The sequence below is a fragment of the Enhydra lutris genome, unplaced genomic scaffold, assembly GCF_002288905.1.
Source record: "Enhydra lutris kenyoni isolate GAN:26980312 unplaced genomic scaffold, ASM228890v2 scaffoldscaffold14, whole genome shotgun sequence".
Classification (NCBI taxonomy): domain Eukaryota; kingdom Metazoa; phylum Chordata; class Mammalia; order Carnivora; family Mustelidae; genus Enhydra; species Enhydra lutris.
In genome coordinates, this window is record NW_019154098.1 from 113,460 (window position 1) to 131,952 (window position 18,493).

Consider the following 18,493-nt stretch of genomic DNA (forward strand, 5'->3'; position numbering starts at 1 on the left):
AGGAGTAGAACATCATTTTCATTACCCTTCCCAGCCATTGGAATTTTTCTCTGTGCCCGAAAATGAGAAGCTTGTTTTCACTCGCGCAGGGACATGGCAGTGTTTGCTTTGCGGAGGAGAAGGGTTCAGGTGGGTCCGCAGGAGGCGTCCTCTGGACCTGCCCCCAGGAGAGAAGCCCATAGTCAGGAGCCCTGCATCTGCGGTTCTTTGCAAGTTCGCTGTTTTAGCCAGGGGCTTCTTCCTTGCTTGGGTGGCAGCCTGTCTTCCATCTTGCTCTTACCTCTCATCTGGGCACCTCAGCGCAGGTGTCTGCCCGTGCAGGCACCTGTTTCTCCTTAGGTTCAGGTCACTTGGTTGCCATCATGACCCCAGCTGTGTGATAGATTCGAGAAAGTTACGATTTTATAGATTACCTTTTTCTTGCTGTTAGGGAGGCAGTGATACTCTTTCCGGCTTTCTTCCTCCTGGGGCATTCCAGTCAATATGTAATTAATAATAAGTAGTACAGTAACATTGCTTTACATAATGTATAATAGTAGTGATATTAACAGTAAAAAGGACATGGGAAATGTAACTGGGTTGGCCAGTGTACCCACTTGACTTTCTGTGTCAGACTGTGCGCTTCTGTTGGTCATGGTGAGGAGTCATCCCGTGTCACTGATGAGCAGGCAGGGCTGGGCAAGACGGACATGGGACAATAAGCTATCCCAGGGCACCTGGGTGCCACAGTCAGTTAAGCATCCGACTCTTGGTTTCAGCTCAGGTCACAATCTCATGGGTCTTGGGATCGAGCCCTGCATCAGGCTCTGGGCTCAGCATGGAGTCTGCTTTTGACTCTCTCTCCCTCTCCCTTTGCTCCTCGTCCTCTCTCTCCCTCTCTCTCAAAAATTAAAAGACTTAAAAAAAAAAAAACGGTAAGCTGTCACATGCTGGTCTGACGGTAGGAGCTAGGGGTTTGAACACTGATGGGGAAAGAGAAAGATAAGGAATCAAAAAAGAGATGTGGATCCTGAAGCCCACCAGCCAGGAGAAGTTGGGGCTTATTCTGGGAGGAAGGAGCCAAGTTCTCTGTTGGACTCCTGACGTGGATGTGCCGGTGGGCCGTCTAGGTGGCAAGGTTAGCAGAGCCCCCACCTGAGCCTGGAGAGCACTGGGAGGTGGAGGGGTCGGTGTCCGTGTCTGGAGTGCAGCTGAATCTCGGGGTGGGTACGGGGAGCCTGTTCGTCAAGCCTGGAGTGGGACTCCAGCCTCTATAGGAACCCCTCACTCGGGAGTCTTCCAACTTCCCACTCCTGCCTCTTCTCAGATGACCCTCTGCTGAGGGTCTGCTTCCATCTAGCTGCCACCAACTTCTGCAAGAAGTATTAGCATTTGGTAGGTCCCCCCCCCCGCCCCCTGTCCCCGCCAAGGTGATCGAGCTGCCAAAAGGCAACACAGATCAAAACAAGCATATTTTGTTTATTGACCACCTTGGCCCAAATCTTTCTCTGAGCCCCAGCCAGAACTGCATTACGGCCCATTATGTAGCATTTGTCTTCCCGGACCAAGTCATGAACTAATTAGTGAAGCTTGTATCTCGGTATGCTGTTACCAGCAAGGTGTGGGGAACTTGACAGTGTCCTAGTCTAGATAGGACACAGTTGGAAAACAACTGGGTGCTGTTCCACTTTCTAATAAAGAACCACAGAACGAGACGTACTCGCCACCAGATGGAGGCGAAGGACCACCACGGGCCCTCATCCTGGGACCGGCCTCTGAGCACGAGGGAGCAGAGCACATCCGGCTCTCTGAGCTGGGAACGCCCAGGTCTTGCCCCGTGAACCAGGGAAGTAAGTTCTGGAGAGAAGTGGGGAGCGAAGAAGGGGGAGCTGGAGTCCCACACGTGTGCCCATTTGGGTGCCGTCTTAGCTCGTGGTCTCGAGATGGCTGGGTCAGCGTCTACATTGCCCTCAGGGCTGCAGGCCCCTCGACACCTGTTGTAGACCCTGAGTGCGTCTGCGAGAATTCTCAGCCATCCTCTGCCCGGAGGCTTCTCATTCCGGAATGACCCTCAAGTGCGCCCGTTTTTAATGCTGTTCCTGGCCGAGGTCTTTGGGAAGCTGGGGGTGGGGGCTGGGTGTTTGGAGGTGGCCTCCTAGGCTGCAGGGTGAAGATTTGTCACTAGAGGGCCCACAGGAGGCCTGGCCGCAGGCCCGCAGTCAGGCTCTTGCTTCTGGCCCTGACATGGTGTCGGCGCCACCTGTTTGGGGTCCTCGGTAAGGACCACTCCATGAGCACAGTCTCGTCCTCCCACAACAGCCCTAAGGTCACTTGTGAAGTCTTGGTCCTTCCCTGACTGGCATCTTGTCACCTCAATGGCTTGGTCTCCAAGATGGGAAACACTTGTTCTCAGGGGTGCCTGGCTGGCTCAGACGTTAGAGTACACAGGTTTTGATCTCAGGGTCATGAGTTCAAGACCCATACTGGGCGTAGACCTCCCCAAGGGGGGGAAAAAATTTGGAAGCCACCCTGTCCTCCCCCACTCACACCGCAGAGAGTCCCCAACCTGGCACTAAAAACATCTACCGGAGCCTTCTCTGCAGTGCTCACTGCTGCTCTGCAGGCCACATTCCAGCCTAGATGTGGCAAGACTCCCATTGTGTCTCTCCTCGGGCTTCCCGGTGCGTTCTCTGCAGAGAGAAGGTCACACTTCCCCACACATGAATCCTAGGGCCCTGTGTGTGTTGGACACGCACGTCTACCAGCTCCACCTGCCCTCGTGTCGCTGTCTGCCCAACAAGAGTTCCTGCGGTCCCAGGTGGGGTTGCGGTTTGATGATGGCTTCTGGAAGCTCTGTACATCAAGACTCTAGGGTGGGGCTCCTGAGTGGCTCGGTGGGTTAAGCATTTGCCTCCCGTTGCAGTCACGAGTCCCGCCTCGGGCTCCCTGCTCAGCAGGGAGCCTGCCTCTGCCCCTCTCTCCTCTTGTTCTCTCTCAAATACACAAAATCTTAGGAAACAGAGACCGCAGGGAGAGTGGGACTCGGGCAGTAATGGCTTGTCACCTGCCACCGCGTGCCTCGTGTCCTTTCACACCTATCTCCAGCTGCCCGGTCTGCCTGGGTACGTTTCTAGTTACTGGACACAGTTGTGAGTTTTCTCCCCGACGGCCCGTGAGGACCACAGCCTGGGGGCCACCTCTAGGGACACGTGCTCTGCTGTTTTGAGTAGGTGGGCAGTTAACTTTTACTTTGGGTTTGTTGTTTCAGAGCATGAGAACAAGGGAGAGAACCCGAAGAGGGATTTGAGTCTGAAGCCGTTTCTTTCAGAGGAAGGATCCTCGGTTCTGGGGGGAGCACCCTCAGGCCAGCCTGATCACAGACCTTACAGAGCCGAGCAGAGCTGCCCTGTGAGCCCAAGCCCCGGCGGCCCGCCTGGAGCTCAGGTCCCCAGGCGGAGTGTGCCTGCCCCCCCGCAGCAGGGTGTCCCCGGCGGGGAGAGACCCTACAAGTGCACCGAGTGCGGGAAATGCTTCGGCCGCAGTTCCCATCTGCTGCAGCACCAGCGAACCCACACCGGGGAGAAGCCCTACGTGTGCGGCGTGTGCGGGAAGGCCTTCAGCCAGAGCTCCGTCCTCAGCAAACACCGGAGAATCCACACGGGCGAGAAGCCCTACGAGTGCAACGAGTGCGGGAAGGCCTTCCGCGTGAGCTCGGACCTGGCGCAGCACCACAAGATCCACACGGGCGAGAAGCCGCACGAGTGTCTGGAGTGCAGGAAGGCGTTCACGCAGCTCTCGCACCTCATCCAGCACCAGCGCATCCACACGGGCGAGCGGCCGTACGTGTGCCCGCTGTGCGGCAAGGCCTTCAACCACAGCACGGTGCTGCGCAGCCACCAGCGCGTGCACACGGGCGAGAAGCCGCACGAGTGCGCGCAGTGCGGCCGCGCCTTCAGCGTCAAGCGCACGCTCCTGCAGCACCAGCGCGTGCACACCGGCGAGAAGCCCTACACGTGCAGCGAGTGCGGCCGCGCCTTCAGCGACCGCTCGGTGCTCATCCAGCACCACAACGTGCACACGGGCGAGAAGCCGTACGAGTGCGGCGAGTGCGGCAAGGCCTTCAGCCACCGCTCGACGCTCATGAACCACGAGCGCATCCACACGGAGGAGAAGCCGTACGGCTGCTACGCGTGCGGCAAGGCCTTCGTGCAGCACTCGCACCTGACGCAGCACCAGCGCGTGCACACGGGCGAGAAGCCGTACGTGTGCGGCGAGTGCGGGCACGCGTTCAGTGCGCGGCGCTCGCTGGTGCAGCACGAGCGCATCCACACGGGCGAGCGGCCGTTCCGCTGCGCGCAGTGCGGCAAGGCCTTCAGCCTCAAGGCCACGCTGATCGTGCACCTGCGGACGCACACGGGCGAGCGGCCCTACGAGTGCAGCCGCTGCGGCAAGGCCTTCAGCCAGTACTCGGTGCTCATCCAGCACCAGCGCATCCACACGGGCGAGCGGCCCTACGAGTGCGCCGAGTGCGGCCGCGCCTTCAACCAGCACGGCCACCTGATCCAGCACCAGAAGGTGCACGCGAAGCTCTGAGCCCCCGGGCCCCCGCGCGGGACGGGCTGCCGGCGGCTCCACCCCGGGGAGCCCCGAAGAGCGGCCCGGGGCGCGGCGGGCGGAGGAGCCGGAGGGAGCCTGTCGCGGCCCTCGTGGGTGCGGGCCCGGGCGACGTCGCCCGTGCACCCGCTGGCAGGAGAGCGTGAGGCTCAGGCCGCAGCAGCACTTTCCCGCCTCTGAGTAAAGTTCGCGCTTCCAACAGGACATGCCTTTTCTAAAGACAACAGTTGCTCTAACTACTGCACGTAAGTTTGGGTTATTTGCACTATTGTTAGACCACTGCAGTGTTGTGTGGATGAAGAGATGGCTGTCAAGCATCACCGTGTAATACGGCTGGAAACCCTACGTGTGTGCAACCACTTGTTTTGTGTGAACAAAGGAAACAGCCTAAGGATGAATTAGGGAGAAATGATGTGAACTCAGAAAACGCATCAGCTGGTGTCTGAACTTTATTCCAGATCAGAAGGAATGTCCTAAGTGAAAATTCAACTCAGAAATGGATGTTTGCCTCAAAACCTAGCCTTATGACTTACAGACCTTATGCCCCGGAGATCGTGGGATGTCTGGGGCCTCCAGACCCTGTGTGGGTTGGAGGGGAGCTCTGCACCCAGAGCCCAGACCTCATAGCCACTGTGTTACTCAAAAGACAGTTCTTTGGTACATATTTTTAAAACCTAAAATTATCAAATTCAAATTGCTTTTTTATTATCTGAAATTTCCATTCCTATATTTGAGGGTTTTTTATTTTTTACTCCTGATTGCAAAAGTGTCTAGTATCCATTTTCATATACTGTAATGAATCTGTTTATTCATAATTTTTTAAGGATTTTATTTATTTATTTGACAGAGATCACGAGTAGGCAGAGAGGCAGGCAGAGAGAGAGGGGGAAGCAGGCTCCCCGCTGAGCAGAGAGCCCGATGCAGGGCTTGATCCCAGAACCCTGAGATCATAACTGAGCCAAAAGCAGAAGCTTAACCCACTGAGACACCCAGGCACCCTTATTCATAATTTTTTTTCATAATTTTTTAAAAGATTTTATTTATCTGACAGAGATCACAAGCAAGCAGAGAGGCAGGCAGAGAGAGGGGGAGAAGCAGGCTCCCCGCTGAGCAGAGAGCCTGATATGGGGCTCGATCCCAGGACCCTGGGATCATGACCTGAGCCGAAGGCAGAGGCTTTAACCCACTGAGCCACCCAGACACCCCTTCATAATTTTTAAAAAACATTTTATTTATCTGACAGAGGCAGCGAGAGAGGGAACACAAGCAAGGGGACAGGGAGAAACAGGCTCCCCGCTGAGCAGGGAGCCCGATTCGGGGCTTGATCCTGGGACCCGGGGATCATGACCCGAGCCAAAGGCAGATGCCTAAGGACTGAGCCACCCAGACATCTCTAATTTATTCATAATTTTTAAGTTTTTCCCTCTCTCTTGAAAACAGCTTCTCGGGAGAAATGAAGGACTGTGACCCTTAGGTCCGCAGCGGTACACTGACGCACATAGACACTCGTTCTCCCCAATCTGTGATGCAGGTGGGAAGAGCCATCGTCACAGGTGAAACTCTGGAAGCTGAGGCAGCAGGTGTACTGCAGAGAGGAGACGGGCTCCTCCTGAAAGGAGTCGACATCACTGATGTGTAGAGCAGAGCAGCTGGGACAACAGGCGCTAAAGCAACAAGCAGACAGGACTTGGGATCACTAAGGAGATGCTAGAGAGAAGATGAACTCGCTGAGACGCTCCTTCCACGACGGCTGAACCTCCAAGGAGATGCTGTCCAGGCTGGTGTGAGGCAGAGGGGCTAAATCCCTCAGGTCCTCGGGTGTTAGGTGTAGACAGTAGCCGAAGTCACTGGCCCTCGGGCAAGCTGCCACCCCCCGGCCGGCGGAGTCTGTAGCTGGCATCTGGCTCAGCGGCTGCCCCTCAGAGCCCACCACTGCTTGGGGCACAATTCTTAACCCTGCGGAGAGTTACAGTAAGAAATAGTCACGTTCTAGTCAAGACGAGAGTAAGAGTTCAGGTAAACACAATGTACAGAAATACTTGTTTGGAAAAATGCCGCATGTGCCACAGGACAACGTACGTGATACGGTACAAGTCATTCTGGATTGCTAAATGCACCAAATATAGGGTTTCCGGGGAAATCTGCAAAATGCATAGTTTGCTTTTCGACCTTCTTAAAAGAAGTGTACCTACTACCACTCTGCCTTTTCTTCCTGCTGACCTGTCCCTGACCCATTCGTTGGTGAGTGCACAGGCTCAGGTGTCCGTGGAGCTGGGAGGTGAGCCTCAGTGCCCTTCTCCCTGGGGAGGATCCCTGGGCCATGCATTTTTGTCACTCACCCCTCCAAGGATCAGGACGTAGCACAGAAACTGCTGGAACATATGGGCAGTCTGCGGTTTTGGAAGTGGCATCAGGCACTAAAATGACCTTTGGGATCTCTTCACCTTGTTTTTTTGTTGTTGCTGTTCTTGTTGTTTTGTTTTAAAGATTTTATTTATTTATTTGACAGACAGAAATCACAAGCAGGCAGAGGCAGGCAGAGGCGGGGTGGGGGGAAGCAGGCTCCCCGCCGAGCAGAGAGCCCGATGCGGGACTCGATCCCAGGATTCTGGGATCATGACCCGAGCCAAAGGCAGAGGCTTTAACCCACGGAGCCACTAGGCGCCCCTCCCTTCACCCTGTTAACAGCCTTCTCAGCCGTTACTGCCCACCTCTGACTGGTCAGCAACATTCCATGCTTATTTTGGACCTTTTAATTTTTATTTAGAAGTCTTTACATCTTGTGCATTTTAATCCTCTTATTTTTCCTTACTGCTACCAAGAATTTGACACTTAGTTCTCAAATTTTCTGTAAGTTAGAAAATACCCAGATTTTTATTTCCGTGTACTATGTATGATCTGACATTGTCCAATAAAAAAGGAATGACTAGAACACCTATTCGTGGGTGAAGGGAGATCAATAACTCTGCCGTAAGGATCTACAACAAAGCAGAGGACATGCGCTGGCAGTTCCCAGTAAAGGGAAGTACAATGAGGAGAGCCTGGAAAAGGCTGAAGTGTGCCCGTTTCAAACAAAAACATTCCACCTCCTGATCCATTAGTAAAGGTTACCCAGCAACACACAGAGCTGCGAAGGTGCTTTCGTGTGTCGCTGGTAGTACAGTCCAGCCCAGCTGCATCAAGTACAGGACATGTGAGGAGCCATCGCTTCTCTGGAGAAAGACACCTGCGCAGCAGGACCGGGACTGAGGTGCCATGCAGACCAGAGATGGCCCTGAGGGAGGCATGAGCACTCCCAGAGGACAGGCCCACGAGGGTCCTTTGCAGGAGACGGGCTTGCTCTAGGGCTGAAGAAAATTCTGGGATGGGGGTGGGAGTAGTGCTGCCCCACCTGGGTGAGTTTGGGGAACACATGGTTTCATGCATCAAGGTCCCTGAGCTGAGAAAGCAGGTGAGGTATGGGGGCCCCAAGACTGCCCTCCCCTCTGACACCAGTTACAAATTTGGGGATCCCAAGTTCAATAATTTGCTGCTAGGACGCCTCGAACTTGCCTTGAAACCTGATATACACCTGGTTACAGTGTATTACAGGGAATACCACAGATGAAATAAGACAAGGGATTGCATGGGGGCAGAATCCAGGAAAAGTAAAAAACGGGGGCCTTCTGTAAAGTCACGGACGGCATTACTGCCCTGCCTCTGATATGTGACATGTGCACAGAGTACTGCCAACAAGGGAAGCCTCAGAGTTCTTGAGGTTTGGTGACACGGACACAGATGGCCACCCTCATAACTGACCCAGTCTCCAGCCTCTCCACAGGCTCAGTAGATCCCACACGGCCAAAAGCCCCTGCCCTGCTGTTCCCGCAGAGCTCCCGGCTCTAGCTGAGTAAACAAAGACTGTCAGCAGGACACTCCAGCTGCCCAGAACCTGGGACAAAGGCCATCCCTCCCCTGGAGTCAGGATAACCCTTTTCGCACAAGCGGTGAAGAGTGTGTCAGATCCCAGGCCCACCTCCAACTGCTCTGTGAGCTTGGTCCAATCACCTTCCTCAGCCTCAGCTTCTGATCTATAGATGAGAATATCACCATTGACATCACAGAGCTGCTGGGAAAATGAAGTGAAACCTACAGGAAGACCAGCCCAGCATTCAGTTCCGTGTGGTCTGTGTGCTGGAAGTTAGTACGACTCTGAACAGGTGCAGCTGTCATGGGAGGCAGGAGCCATGTGGAGAACAACAGGCCAGGGGAGCTGCTCACTCACCACAAGGAGATAGAAATGTTCCCCAGCCCCAAGGGATCTTGAAGAAGCTCAGCCCATGGTCACACAAACCATGCAGGCAACAGGCTAGGCAGGGCAGAGTTGGCCCTGAGCAAGGACCCACTCCCTCCTCAGCATGAAAGCCCACACAGCTCCTCCAGCAGAGACTCTAGGACAGCCTAGAGGACACCAACCCCAGGGGGCATGTGAAGACTGGCCCAGCCCCTAAGAACAGGAGTGGGACAGCCCTTATGGAGAGATCCAGCTCTGGGACGCTCTGGCTCAGATCGGATGCTCTGCCTGGGTCCCTCTGCTTCAGGAGTGTGTACTGTGCAGCCACAAAGATGTGGGCATGGGTACCACACACTGTGAGCACGACCTTACCTGGCCTTACCATGAAGTCTGGGGTAAGCTGTGTCGTATTTTACCCAGAGGTGCTGACTCAAGGCTGCCCGAACGGGCCTGCTGTCTGATCCTCTGACACCAGTAGTTCATCTCCTGACTGGTTACTGCCCACAACTATTAACAATTCCTAACAGTCTCCTGTGGGCTGAGATGACATGGCTCCCAAAGGCCCTCTGTCACCGCAGGCTGACAGCTCAGCCGTGGCGGCAAGAGGACAGCAGCAAGGAGTTAACCCACCAGACACCGGACTGTCCAGTTGAGAACCCCAATCCTTAGATGGGCTTGACACTTGTCCCCTGGTAAAGTGTGTCACCAGTGGATGGTGCCAGCCCTCTTCAGCCAAAACCAAACAGCCAAGAAAACTTGTAAAACCATGTTCTCTAGTTTTGCGCCATGAAAACCACCAGCGTATTTTTTCCCAGTTATTTCCATTACATATGCTTCTTCAGACTGCACTGCCCACCACACCTCCCTGCCCCTTAGCCCTCTCACCTGGGGCTTTAGGGCTCTTTTCAAGGCCACAATCCCTTGGGAGTGCCACTGGCTGTAGGGACACCCATGCCAATAGGAGGAAGGGACCCCCAGAGCAGCAGTCCCTAACAGCCCAACGAGAAAGTATCAGGGCCATTAGCAGTGAGTGATAAGGCTGAGCATGTGAAAGATGGCTCCCATTAAAACCAACACAGAGAAATGCAAGTTTCCCGAGTAACCAGTGGAATGCAATACAGCCAGAGTCGTGCCCATTTAATTAGCAAGCAGAGGTGAAAATTACAAGACTCAGCACAGGGAGGTTGTGCGGGACTCAGACTGTGCTCCACTCAACTTTGCATCCTGACATGGAAGGTGAATGTTTCCAGTGATTCACTGCTGGTGACATCATCTATTGGGTACAATACTGGGTACAACCACTCTGGAAAGCATTTCTATCAATGTCCTTTAAAAACTTTTTCCTGTTCCTGGGGGACCTGGATGGCTCAATTGGTTAAGCGTCTGCCTTCAGCTCAGGTCATGATCCCAGGCCCTGGGATCAAGCCCCATGTTGAGCTCCCTGCTCAGTGGGAAGACTGCTTCTCCCTCTCCCTCTGCTTATGCTCTGTCTCTTTCAAATGAATAAAACCTTTTTTAAAAAAAAAGATTTTTATTTATTTATTTATTTAACAGAGAGAGACCAAGCAGGCAGAGAGAGAGAGAGAGAGGAGGAAGCAGGCTCCCCGCCAAGCAGAGAGCCCAATGTGGGACTCAATCCCAGGACCCTGAGATCATGACCTGAGCCAAAGGCAGAGGCTTAACCCACTGAGCCACCCAAGCGCCCCTGAATAAAATCTTTTTTAAAAAAATTATCCTGGTCCTAAGAATATATTCTAAAGACATCATTTAAAAAGAATAAGACACCAGGGCACCTAGGTGACTCAGTGGGTTAAAGCCTCTGCCTTCAGCTCGGGTCATGATCCCAGGGTCCTGGGATCAAGTTCCGCATCCAGCTCTCTGCTCAGTGGGGAGCCTGCTTCCTCCTTTCTCTCTCTCTCTCTCTCTCTGCCTGCCTCTCTGCCTACTTGTGATCTGTCAAAATAAATAAATAAGTACTTTTTAAAAAAATATAAATAAAAAGACCTGAAATTTAGTCACTGTAACATATGTCCATTTTATAGGCTTAGATAGAATTGTGTCGCTGTCGCAAAGGCAGCTGTCATGATGTCATGCAGGAGCCCATCCCTCCAGACGAACAGCTACTTGGCCGGGAGGAGCTGTGTGAGGGATGATGAAGAAGGTAGTCAATTTCAGCAAACTGCCCTGTCTAGCACCGCACCTACATGGCCACCCCTACCCCATGGCGTGCCGCATGTGGACAGCGGCCCGCACTCCGGGCACTGCTGCAGCCAGGCCGCGCACAGCCCGCGTCCTCCATGGATGAGGCTTGCGTGCTTTGACAGTTCATTGCCACTTTTGATCACTGTGATGCTAGCACAGGTTCATCTGCCATCATTTTAGCTACTGATAGTTTCTGGGGAGGGGCAGAGGATTAAAGAGATACTTGTTTCTTCTCTTTTTGGGAGACAGACACTCAATGAAATCTTCTTCAGGATGCTGGATGACCACACAGTGGAACACAAACTTCAAAGACCACACACATTGAAGAATACAAACTTTGAAAAACCGAAAAAAGTCACAGATGGCTCCAGCCATTGACAAGTAAGATTCAGCAATCTCTGAGGAGTAGGAGAATTAGAATTCCAGAATCACCACACATAACACTCAAAACATCTAGTTCTCAACAAAAAATATTACAAAATATACAAAGAAATTGGAAAGTATGGCCCATTAGCAGGGTAAAAATAACTTGATGGAGACCATTCCTGGAGGGGTGCCCGGGTGGCTCAACTGTCTATAAAAATCTGACTTTGGCTCAGGTCATGATTTGAGGGTCCTAGGATCCAGCCCAGCATCAGGCTCCCTGCTCAGCAAAGAGTCTGCTTCTCCCTCTTCCTCTGCCTGCTGCTCCCCCTGGCTGTGCTCTCTCTGTCTACCAAATAAATGAATAAAATTGAAAGGGAGGAAGGAAGAAGGAAGGAAGGAAGGAAGGAGAAAAGGAAAGGGAAAAGAAACCATTCCTGGAGACACAGGATTTATTAGTCAAAGTTGTTACATTAATGGCCTTAAATATGTTGAATGACCAAAAAGAAGCCACAGACAAAAAACTAAAGGAAATCAAGAAAATGACATATAAACAAAATGAAAATATTAATAAAAAGACAAAAATTATAAAAAAAAAAAAAGGGAACCAAACAGAAATTCTGGAGCTGGAAGTACAATAACTAAAATGAAAAACACTCACTATAGCTGCTCAAAGATTTGAACAAGCAGAAGAAAGGATTAATGAACTTGGAGATAGGGCAAGTGAAATTATCCAGTATTTGAAATCTGAAGAGACGTGAATACGCCTGTCCAGGAAACTCACTAAACTCCCAACAGGATGAACAAAGAGAGATTCACACTGAGATTGTAGTCAAACTGTCAAAACCCAATGATAATAAAAATGAAAGCAGCAGCAGAGAAATAATTCCACATGCACAAAGGGGCCTCAGCGGGACTAGCGGCTGATTTCTTTTCACAAACCATGGAAGCCACGAGGTAGCAGGATGGCACATTGATAAGTTTGAAAGGAAAAACATTTTCAACCAAGAATTCAATATCCAGCAAAACTACCCTTCAAGAATGAAAGTGAAATTAAGACGTTTTCATATAAAGAAAAGCTGACAGAGTCCATTATCAGCAGACCTGCTCTACGAAAATGCTGAAGGGAGTCCCCCGAGCTGAAATGAAAGGACGTTATGTAAGTGATTCAAAGCCATAGGAAAAAATAAAGAACACTAATAAAAGTAACTAAATAGGTAGTATTACTTTACTTTTGTTAGGGTTTGTAATTCTCCCTAAATGATTTAATATTCAAATGTATAAAACAATAATCATATGTCTGTGTTAGCAGACATAAAACAGATAAAGGTGTGCTCTGTGACAATAGCAGGATATTTATACTATTAAAATTACAGGTGTATTGTTCAAATAAGGTTGTTATAAGCTTAAGATGTTAATATAATCCCCACAGTAACCACAAGGAAAATAACTAAAAATATACAGGTGTACAGAAAAGAAAGGAATTAGAATGGTATACTATAAAACACACATACACAATTACAGAAAATAGGCAGTAACAGAGAAATTGAGGAACAACAACAACAACAACAACGACATAAGACAGATGACAGTGTTAGGGTCCGTGATCAAAGGAATGAGACTGATATAAAGCGAAAATCAAACAAAGCTTTATATCACACCAAGCATCAAAAATCAAACTGACTGGTAGGGGCCATTTCTTTCTTTCTTTTTTTTTTTTTTTTTTAAAGATTTTATTTATTTATTTGACAGAGAGATCACAAGCAGGCAGAGAGGCAGGCAGACAGAGAGGAGGAAGCAGGCTCCCCTAGAGAGCAGAGAGCCCGATGCAGGGCTCCGATCCCAGGACTCTGAGATCATGACCTGAGCCGAAGGCAGTGGCTTAGTAGGGGCCATTTCTTACGAAGAGACGACGATGATGACCCCGACAAGGTCACTCCCAAGAAGGCCGCTCCAGATGAGGCCGCTCTGGATAAGGCTGCTCTGCAGATGAGGCCACTCTGGACAAGGCCGCTCCCCAGTCGGAGCCACTCCCAAGAAGAGGCCACTCCAGACGAGGCCACTCCCAGGATGAGGCCGCTGCTGATGAGGTTGCTCCCCAGACAGGGCCGCTCCCCAGACAGGGGCTGCTCTGGCGAGGCCGCTCCCCGGACAAGGCTGCTCCCAAAAAGAGGCCACTCTGGAGGAAGCCGCTCCCAGGACGAGGCCGCTCCCGACGACGAAGAGGCGATGACGACAGTGATGATGACAAGGAGGACAACAACCCCGATGACACAGACTCTGCTCCCCATGACGCCACTCTGACAAGGCTGCTCCCCAGAGGAGGACACTGCTCCAGACGAGGCCACTCGCCGACGAGGCCGCACCCCAGACAAGGCCGCTCTGGATGAGGCTGCTCAACGACGAGGCCGCTGCCCAGAATGACGCCGCTCCAGCAAGGCCCCTCACCCCGAGCCACGATTCCGGGCGGCGAGGCCACTCAGGGCGTGGCCGAGGCTCGGGGCGGCAAGGCCCCTCGTGGTGGGGCTGCGGCAAGGGGCGGCGAGGCCACTTGTGGCTTGGGGCCGCGAGGCCGTTCACGGCGGGGCCCCTCCTCTGTGGTGGCAAGGCTGTAGGCCGTTCCCCACGGAGCCGCTGCCGAGGGCCGTGGTTCCAGGTGGCAGGGCCGCTGGCGTTGGGGCCGCCAGCGGCTCTTACAGCTCTAACAAGAACTCTTACAGCTTCTACAGCTCTAACAGCTCTCCTTCTCTCTCTGACGACTCTCCTTCTTCTGCTCCCGCCGACTCTCCTTCTTCTTCCTTCTTCTGCCTTCTTCTTCCTTCTTCTGCCTTCTTCTTCCTCCCACAGCTCTCCTTCTTCTGCTCCAGACAGCCTAGCAGACCAACCTTTATGGGGGTGGTCGAGCCCCGCCCACACACAGGTGGCCAATTGAATCCAAATTCACCCCAGTGGATATACGCATGCCCCACCGATTGGACGTCTCCACCTGGCCTGCCCCGCCCCTACATCCGGGGTCCACAAGCAATTTCCTCTGGGAGGGGCAGGCCCTTAGAGACAGAAGTAAATCTTTCATCAGTAATCATATAAAATATAAATGGATTAAACTATCCTATTAAAGGTAGAGACTGACAGGTTGGATTTTAAATAATCAGAATCCAACTCCATGCAGTCTATGAGACTCACCTCAGATATAAGGAACAAAGAGACTGAAAGGATGAAAAAATGTATTTCATGCATAGTAACTAGAAGAGAGTTGAAGTGGCTCTAATATTATCAGACACAAGAGACAAGCTGAAACAAAACAAGGTTAGAGAGAAAGAAGGAAATTATAGATTGATAAAGCTTCAATATAGCAAGAAAATATAAACACATACACACCAACAATAGAGTCCCAAAATAAAGCAAAGATGATAGATTTGAAAGGGGAAGAAAAAGTTCTACGGTAAGGATAGGAGGCTTCAATACTCTGCTTGAAATAATAGAGCCAGACAGGAAATCAACAAGGAAAGAGGACCTGAAGGACATTAAAACCAATTAGGCCTAATGGGCATCTATAGAACATTCCACCCAACAGCAGAACACACACTCTTCTCAAATGCACACGGAGCATTTTCCAGATCATACTATATAGTCTAAAAGCAAGTAATAATGTATTTTATTTTATTCTATTTTATTTTTTAGAGAGAGCAAGCAGGAGGGAAAGGGCAGAGGGAGGGAGAGGGAGAGAATCTCAAGCAGGCTCCATGCCCAGTGTGGAGCCCAGTGTGGGGCTTAATCTCATGACCCTGAGATCATGACCTGAGCCAAAATCAAGAGTCAGACACTTGTGGCACCTGAGTAGCTCAGTCAGTTAAGCATCTGCCTTCAGCTCAAGTCCTGATCCCAGGGTCCTGGGATCAAGCTCCATATCAGACTCCCCGCTCAGTGGGGAGCCTGCCTCTCTCTCTGCCCCTCTCCACTCGTACTCTCTCTCACTCTCAAATAAATAAAATATTAAAAAAAAAAAAAAGGCAGAGACACTTAACCAACTGAGCCACCCAGGTGCCCTTGTAATATATTTTAAAAGATTAAAATCATAAATTATCTTTTCCAATCACATAGAATAAAACTAGAAATCAATTACAGAGAAAAACTGGAAAATTAAACCAAGATCTTAAACAATAAATGGGCCAAAGAAGAAATTAAAGGGAATGTAGAAAATACCTAATGACAAATGGAAACAAAAACAACACACCAAAGCTTATAGGATGTTGTGAAAGCAGTGCAAAAAAGGAAACCTACATCTTTAAAAGCATACATTAAGGGGCATCTGGGTGGCTCAGTCAGTTAAGTATCTGCCTTTGGCTCAGGTCGTGATCCCAGGGTGCCGGGATCAAGCCCCATGTTGGGCTCCCCGCTTGTCGGGAAGCTTGCGTCCCCCTCTCCCTTTGCCTGTTGCTCCCCCTGCTTGTGCTTTCTGTCAAATAAATAAATAAAATCTTTAAAAACAAAACAACTTCAGTCTCTTGATAAAAGCACTCAATAAACCAGAAATAAAGGGAAATTTCCTCAGCATAATGAAAATTATATAGAAAAACCTAATGTAATAGATAATGGTAAAGACTGAAGGCTTTAAGATCAGGAAAAAGTAAACGATGCTCATTTTTGCTACGTCTATTCAACAAAGTACTCGAAATTCTAGCCAGAGCAATTAGGCAAAGAAAATAAGTACAAGGCACCCAAGCTGGAAAAGAAGTAAACTATCTCTGTTCACAGATGACATGATATTCTATTAGGAGACCCTGAAGACTGCACACACCAAAAACAAAACAAAAAACAAAATCTTAGAAACAAATGAATTCAGCAAACTAGCAATATACAAAATCAAGACATAAAAATTAGTTGCATTTCTATACGTTGATAATGAACAATCCAGGGGCACTGGGTGGCTCAGTGGGTTAAATGTCTGCCTTTGGCTCGGGTCATGATCCCAGCATCCTGGGATTGAGCCCCCCATCGATCGCAGAGCAGGGAGCCTGCTTCTCCCTTTCCTGCTCCCCCTGCTTGTGTTCCCTATCTCGCCATTTCTGTCAAATAAATAAATAACATCTTTAAAATAAATAAATAAAATATTTTTAAAAATTAAAATAAAAAATAATCCAAAAAAAGAGACTAAGAAAACAATTCCATTCTCAATAGCATTACAATAAATATAATACTTAGGAATAAATTTAATCAAAGAGGCAAAGAACTTATACACTGAAAACCAGAAATGATCACTATTAAACAACAAAAAAAGAACATGTAAACAAATGAAAATACATCCCATGCTTTCGGAAGACTTGACAGGATTAATATGACAACACCACCCTAACTGATCTACAGATCCAATGCAATCCCTAACAAAAGCTGTGATTTTGCAGAAATAGAAAAATACCATCCTAAAATTCATATAGAATCCCAGACAGGGAACCCAAATAGCCAAAATAATCTTGAAAAAGAACAAAGTTGAAGGACTCCCTCCCTGATTCCTACACTTCCTATAAAACTGCAGTAAATGGGGGCTCCTGGGTGGCTCAGTGGGTTAAGCCTCTGCCTTCGGCTCAGGTCATGATCTCAGGGTCCTGGGATCGAGTCCTGCATCGGGCTCTCTGCTCAGCGGAGAACCTGCTTCCTCCTCTCTCTCTCTCTCTCTCTGTCTGCCTCTCTGCCTACTTGTGATCTCTCTCTGTGAAATAAATAAATAAAATATTTAAAAAAAAAAACTACACTTTTTCAGGGCTTTTTGCAAGGAGACTTGGTACCAAGTTGTAGCAAAGCGACAGCTATAGTTGCTCGGTTCTGTTTTCAGCTTCAGGATGTTTCCTATGGCCAGAACCGCTCTAAGTCGTCTCCGAGTTCAAAGCATCCCACAAACAGTGGCAAGGCAGAGCCACCAGAAAAGGACACCTGATTTCCATGACAAATATGGTAATGCCATATTAGCTAGTGGAGCCACTTTCTGTATTGCTGTGTGGGCATATACAGCAACACAAATTGGAATAGAATGGAACCTGTCCCCTGTTGGCAGAGTCACCCCAAAGGAATGGAGAGATCAGTAATCATCCCAGTTGGTGTAATACTGAATTGTTTCAAAACCAACTCATAACTGATGCCAAGTAAAAACACTCTGCACCCATTAAAATATGGCATGATTGAAGAAATAAAGTACATTTGAAACCTTTAAAAAAAAAAAAAAACTACAGTAAATGACAGCAGGGTGTTGAATAGAACAGAACCCAGAAAGAAACCCCTATATATATGGTATATATATATCTTTATATCTATATCTATATATATATCTATATATAGATATATAGATATATATACATATATATATCTATATATGCACCTTTTTACAAAAAGGTACAAAAACCACTTATGAACTGTTTCCCACCCCCACACACCCCACCATTCATTATGTTGAAAGTCTAACCCAGTGTGCCTGTATTTGGAGATAGGGACTGTTAACAGGTGATAAAGGTTCACTGAGATCATAGAGGCGGGCCTCATCTGATCGGGCTGGTGCCCTTGTGCAAGGAAAAGATGTCTGAGATCTTCTCTACCATGTGAGGACACAGTGAGAAGGCAACTGTATTTCTGCTAAGAAGAGAACCCACACTAAGGGTGAATCAGCCTAACCCTTGATCTTGGACTTGGTTTCCAGAACTATGAGAGACAGATTTGTTCTGATATATTTGTTTTTTATGCCACCCAGTCTGTATTTTTTTGGCAGCCTGGGCCAATACAGGCATACCTCCTTTTATTGTGCTTTGCTTTGCTGTGTCTCTTACAAACTGAAGACATGTGGTGACCCTATGTTGAGCAAGTCTATTGGCACTATTTTCCCAACAGCACTTACTCACTTTGTGTCTGTCACATTTTGGTAATTCTCTCAATATATCAAACTTTTTCATTATTATATTTGCTATAGGTCTGTGTGATCAGTGATTATGACTTGTTGAAAGCTTAGACGATGGGTAGCATTTTTTAGAAATAAAATGTTTAGGGGGTGCGAGGGTGGCTCAGTCGATTAATCAGCTG

The 18,493-nt window shown here is 49.5% G+C and overlaps 2 protein-coding genes across 2 annotated transcripts in view; both read left to right on the plus strand.

Annotated features, from left to right (window-relative positions):
* LOC111146518 (zinc finger protein 7) overlaps positions 1-18,493 on the plus strand; it is a 96,244-nt gene that overhangs the window by 13,584 nt on the left and 64,167 nt on the right. The window contains exon 6 of the mRNA XM_022502062.1: positions 3,248-4,554. Within this exon, the coding sequence (XP_022357770.1) occupies positions 3,248-4,554 (1,307 nt within the window). The remainder of the gene's footprint in view (positions 1-3,247; positions 4,555-18,493) is intronic.
* LOC111146524 (cytochrome c oxidase subunit 7B, mitochondrial) lies at positions 17,221-17,633 on the plus strand. The gene has a single exon (XM_022502081.1). The coding sequence runs from the start codon at positions 17,269-17,271 to the stop codon at positions 17,509-17,511; it is 243 nt and encodes an 80-aa protein (XP_022357789.1). The 5' UTR covers positions 17,221-17,268; the 3' UTR covers positions 17,512-17,633.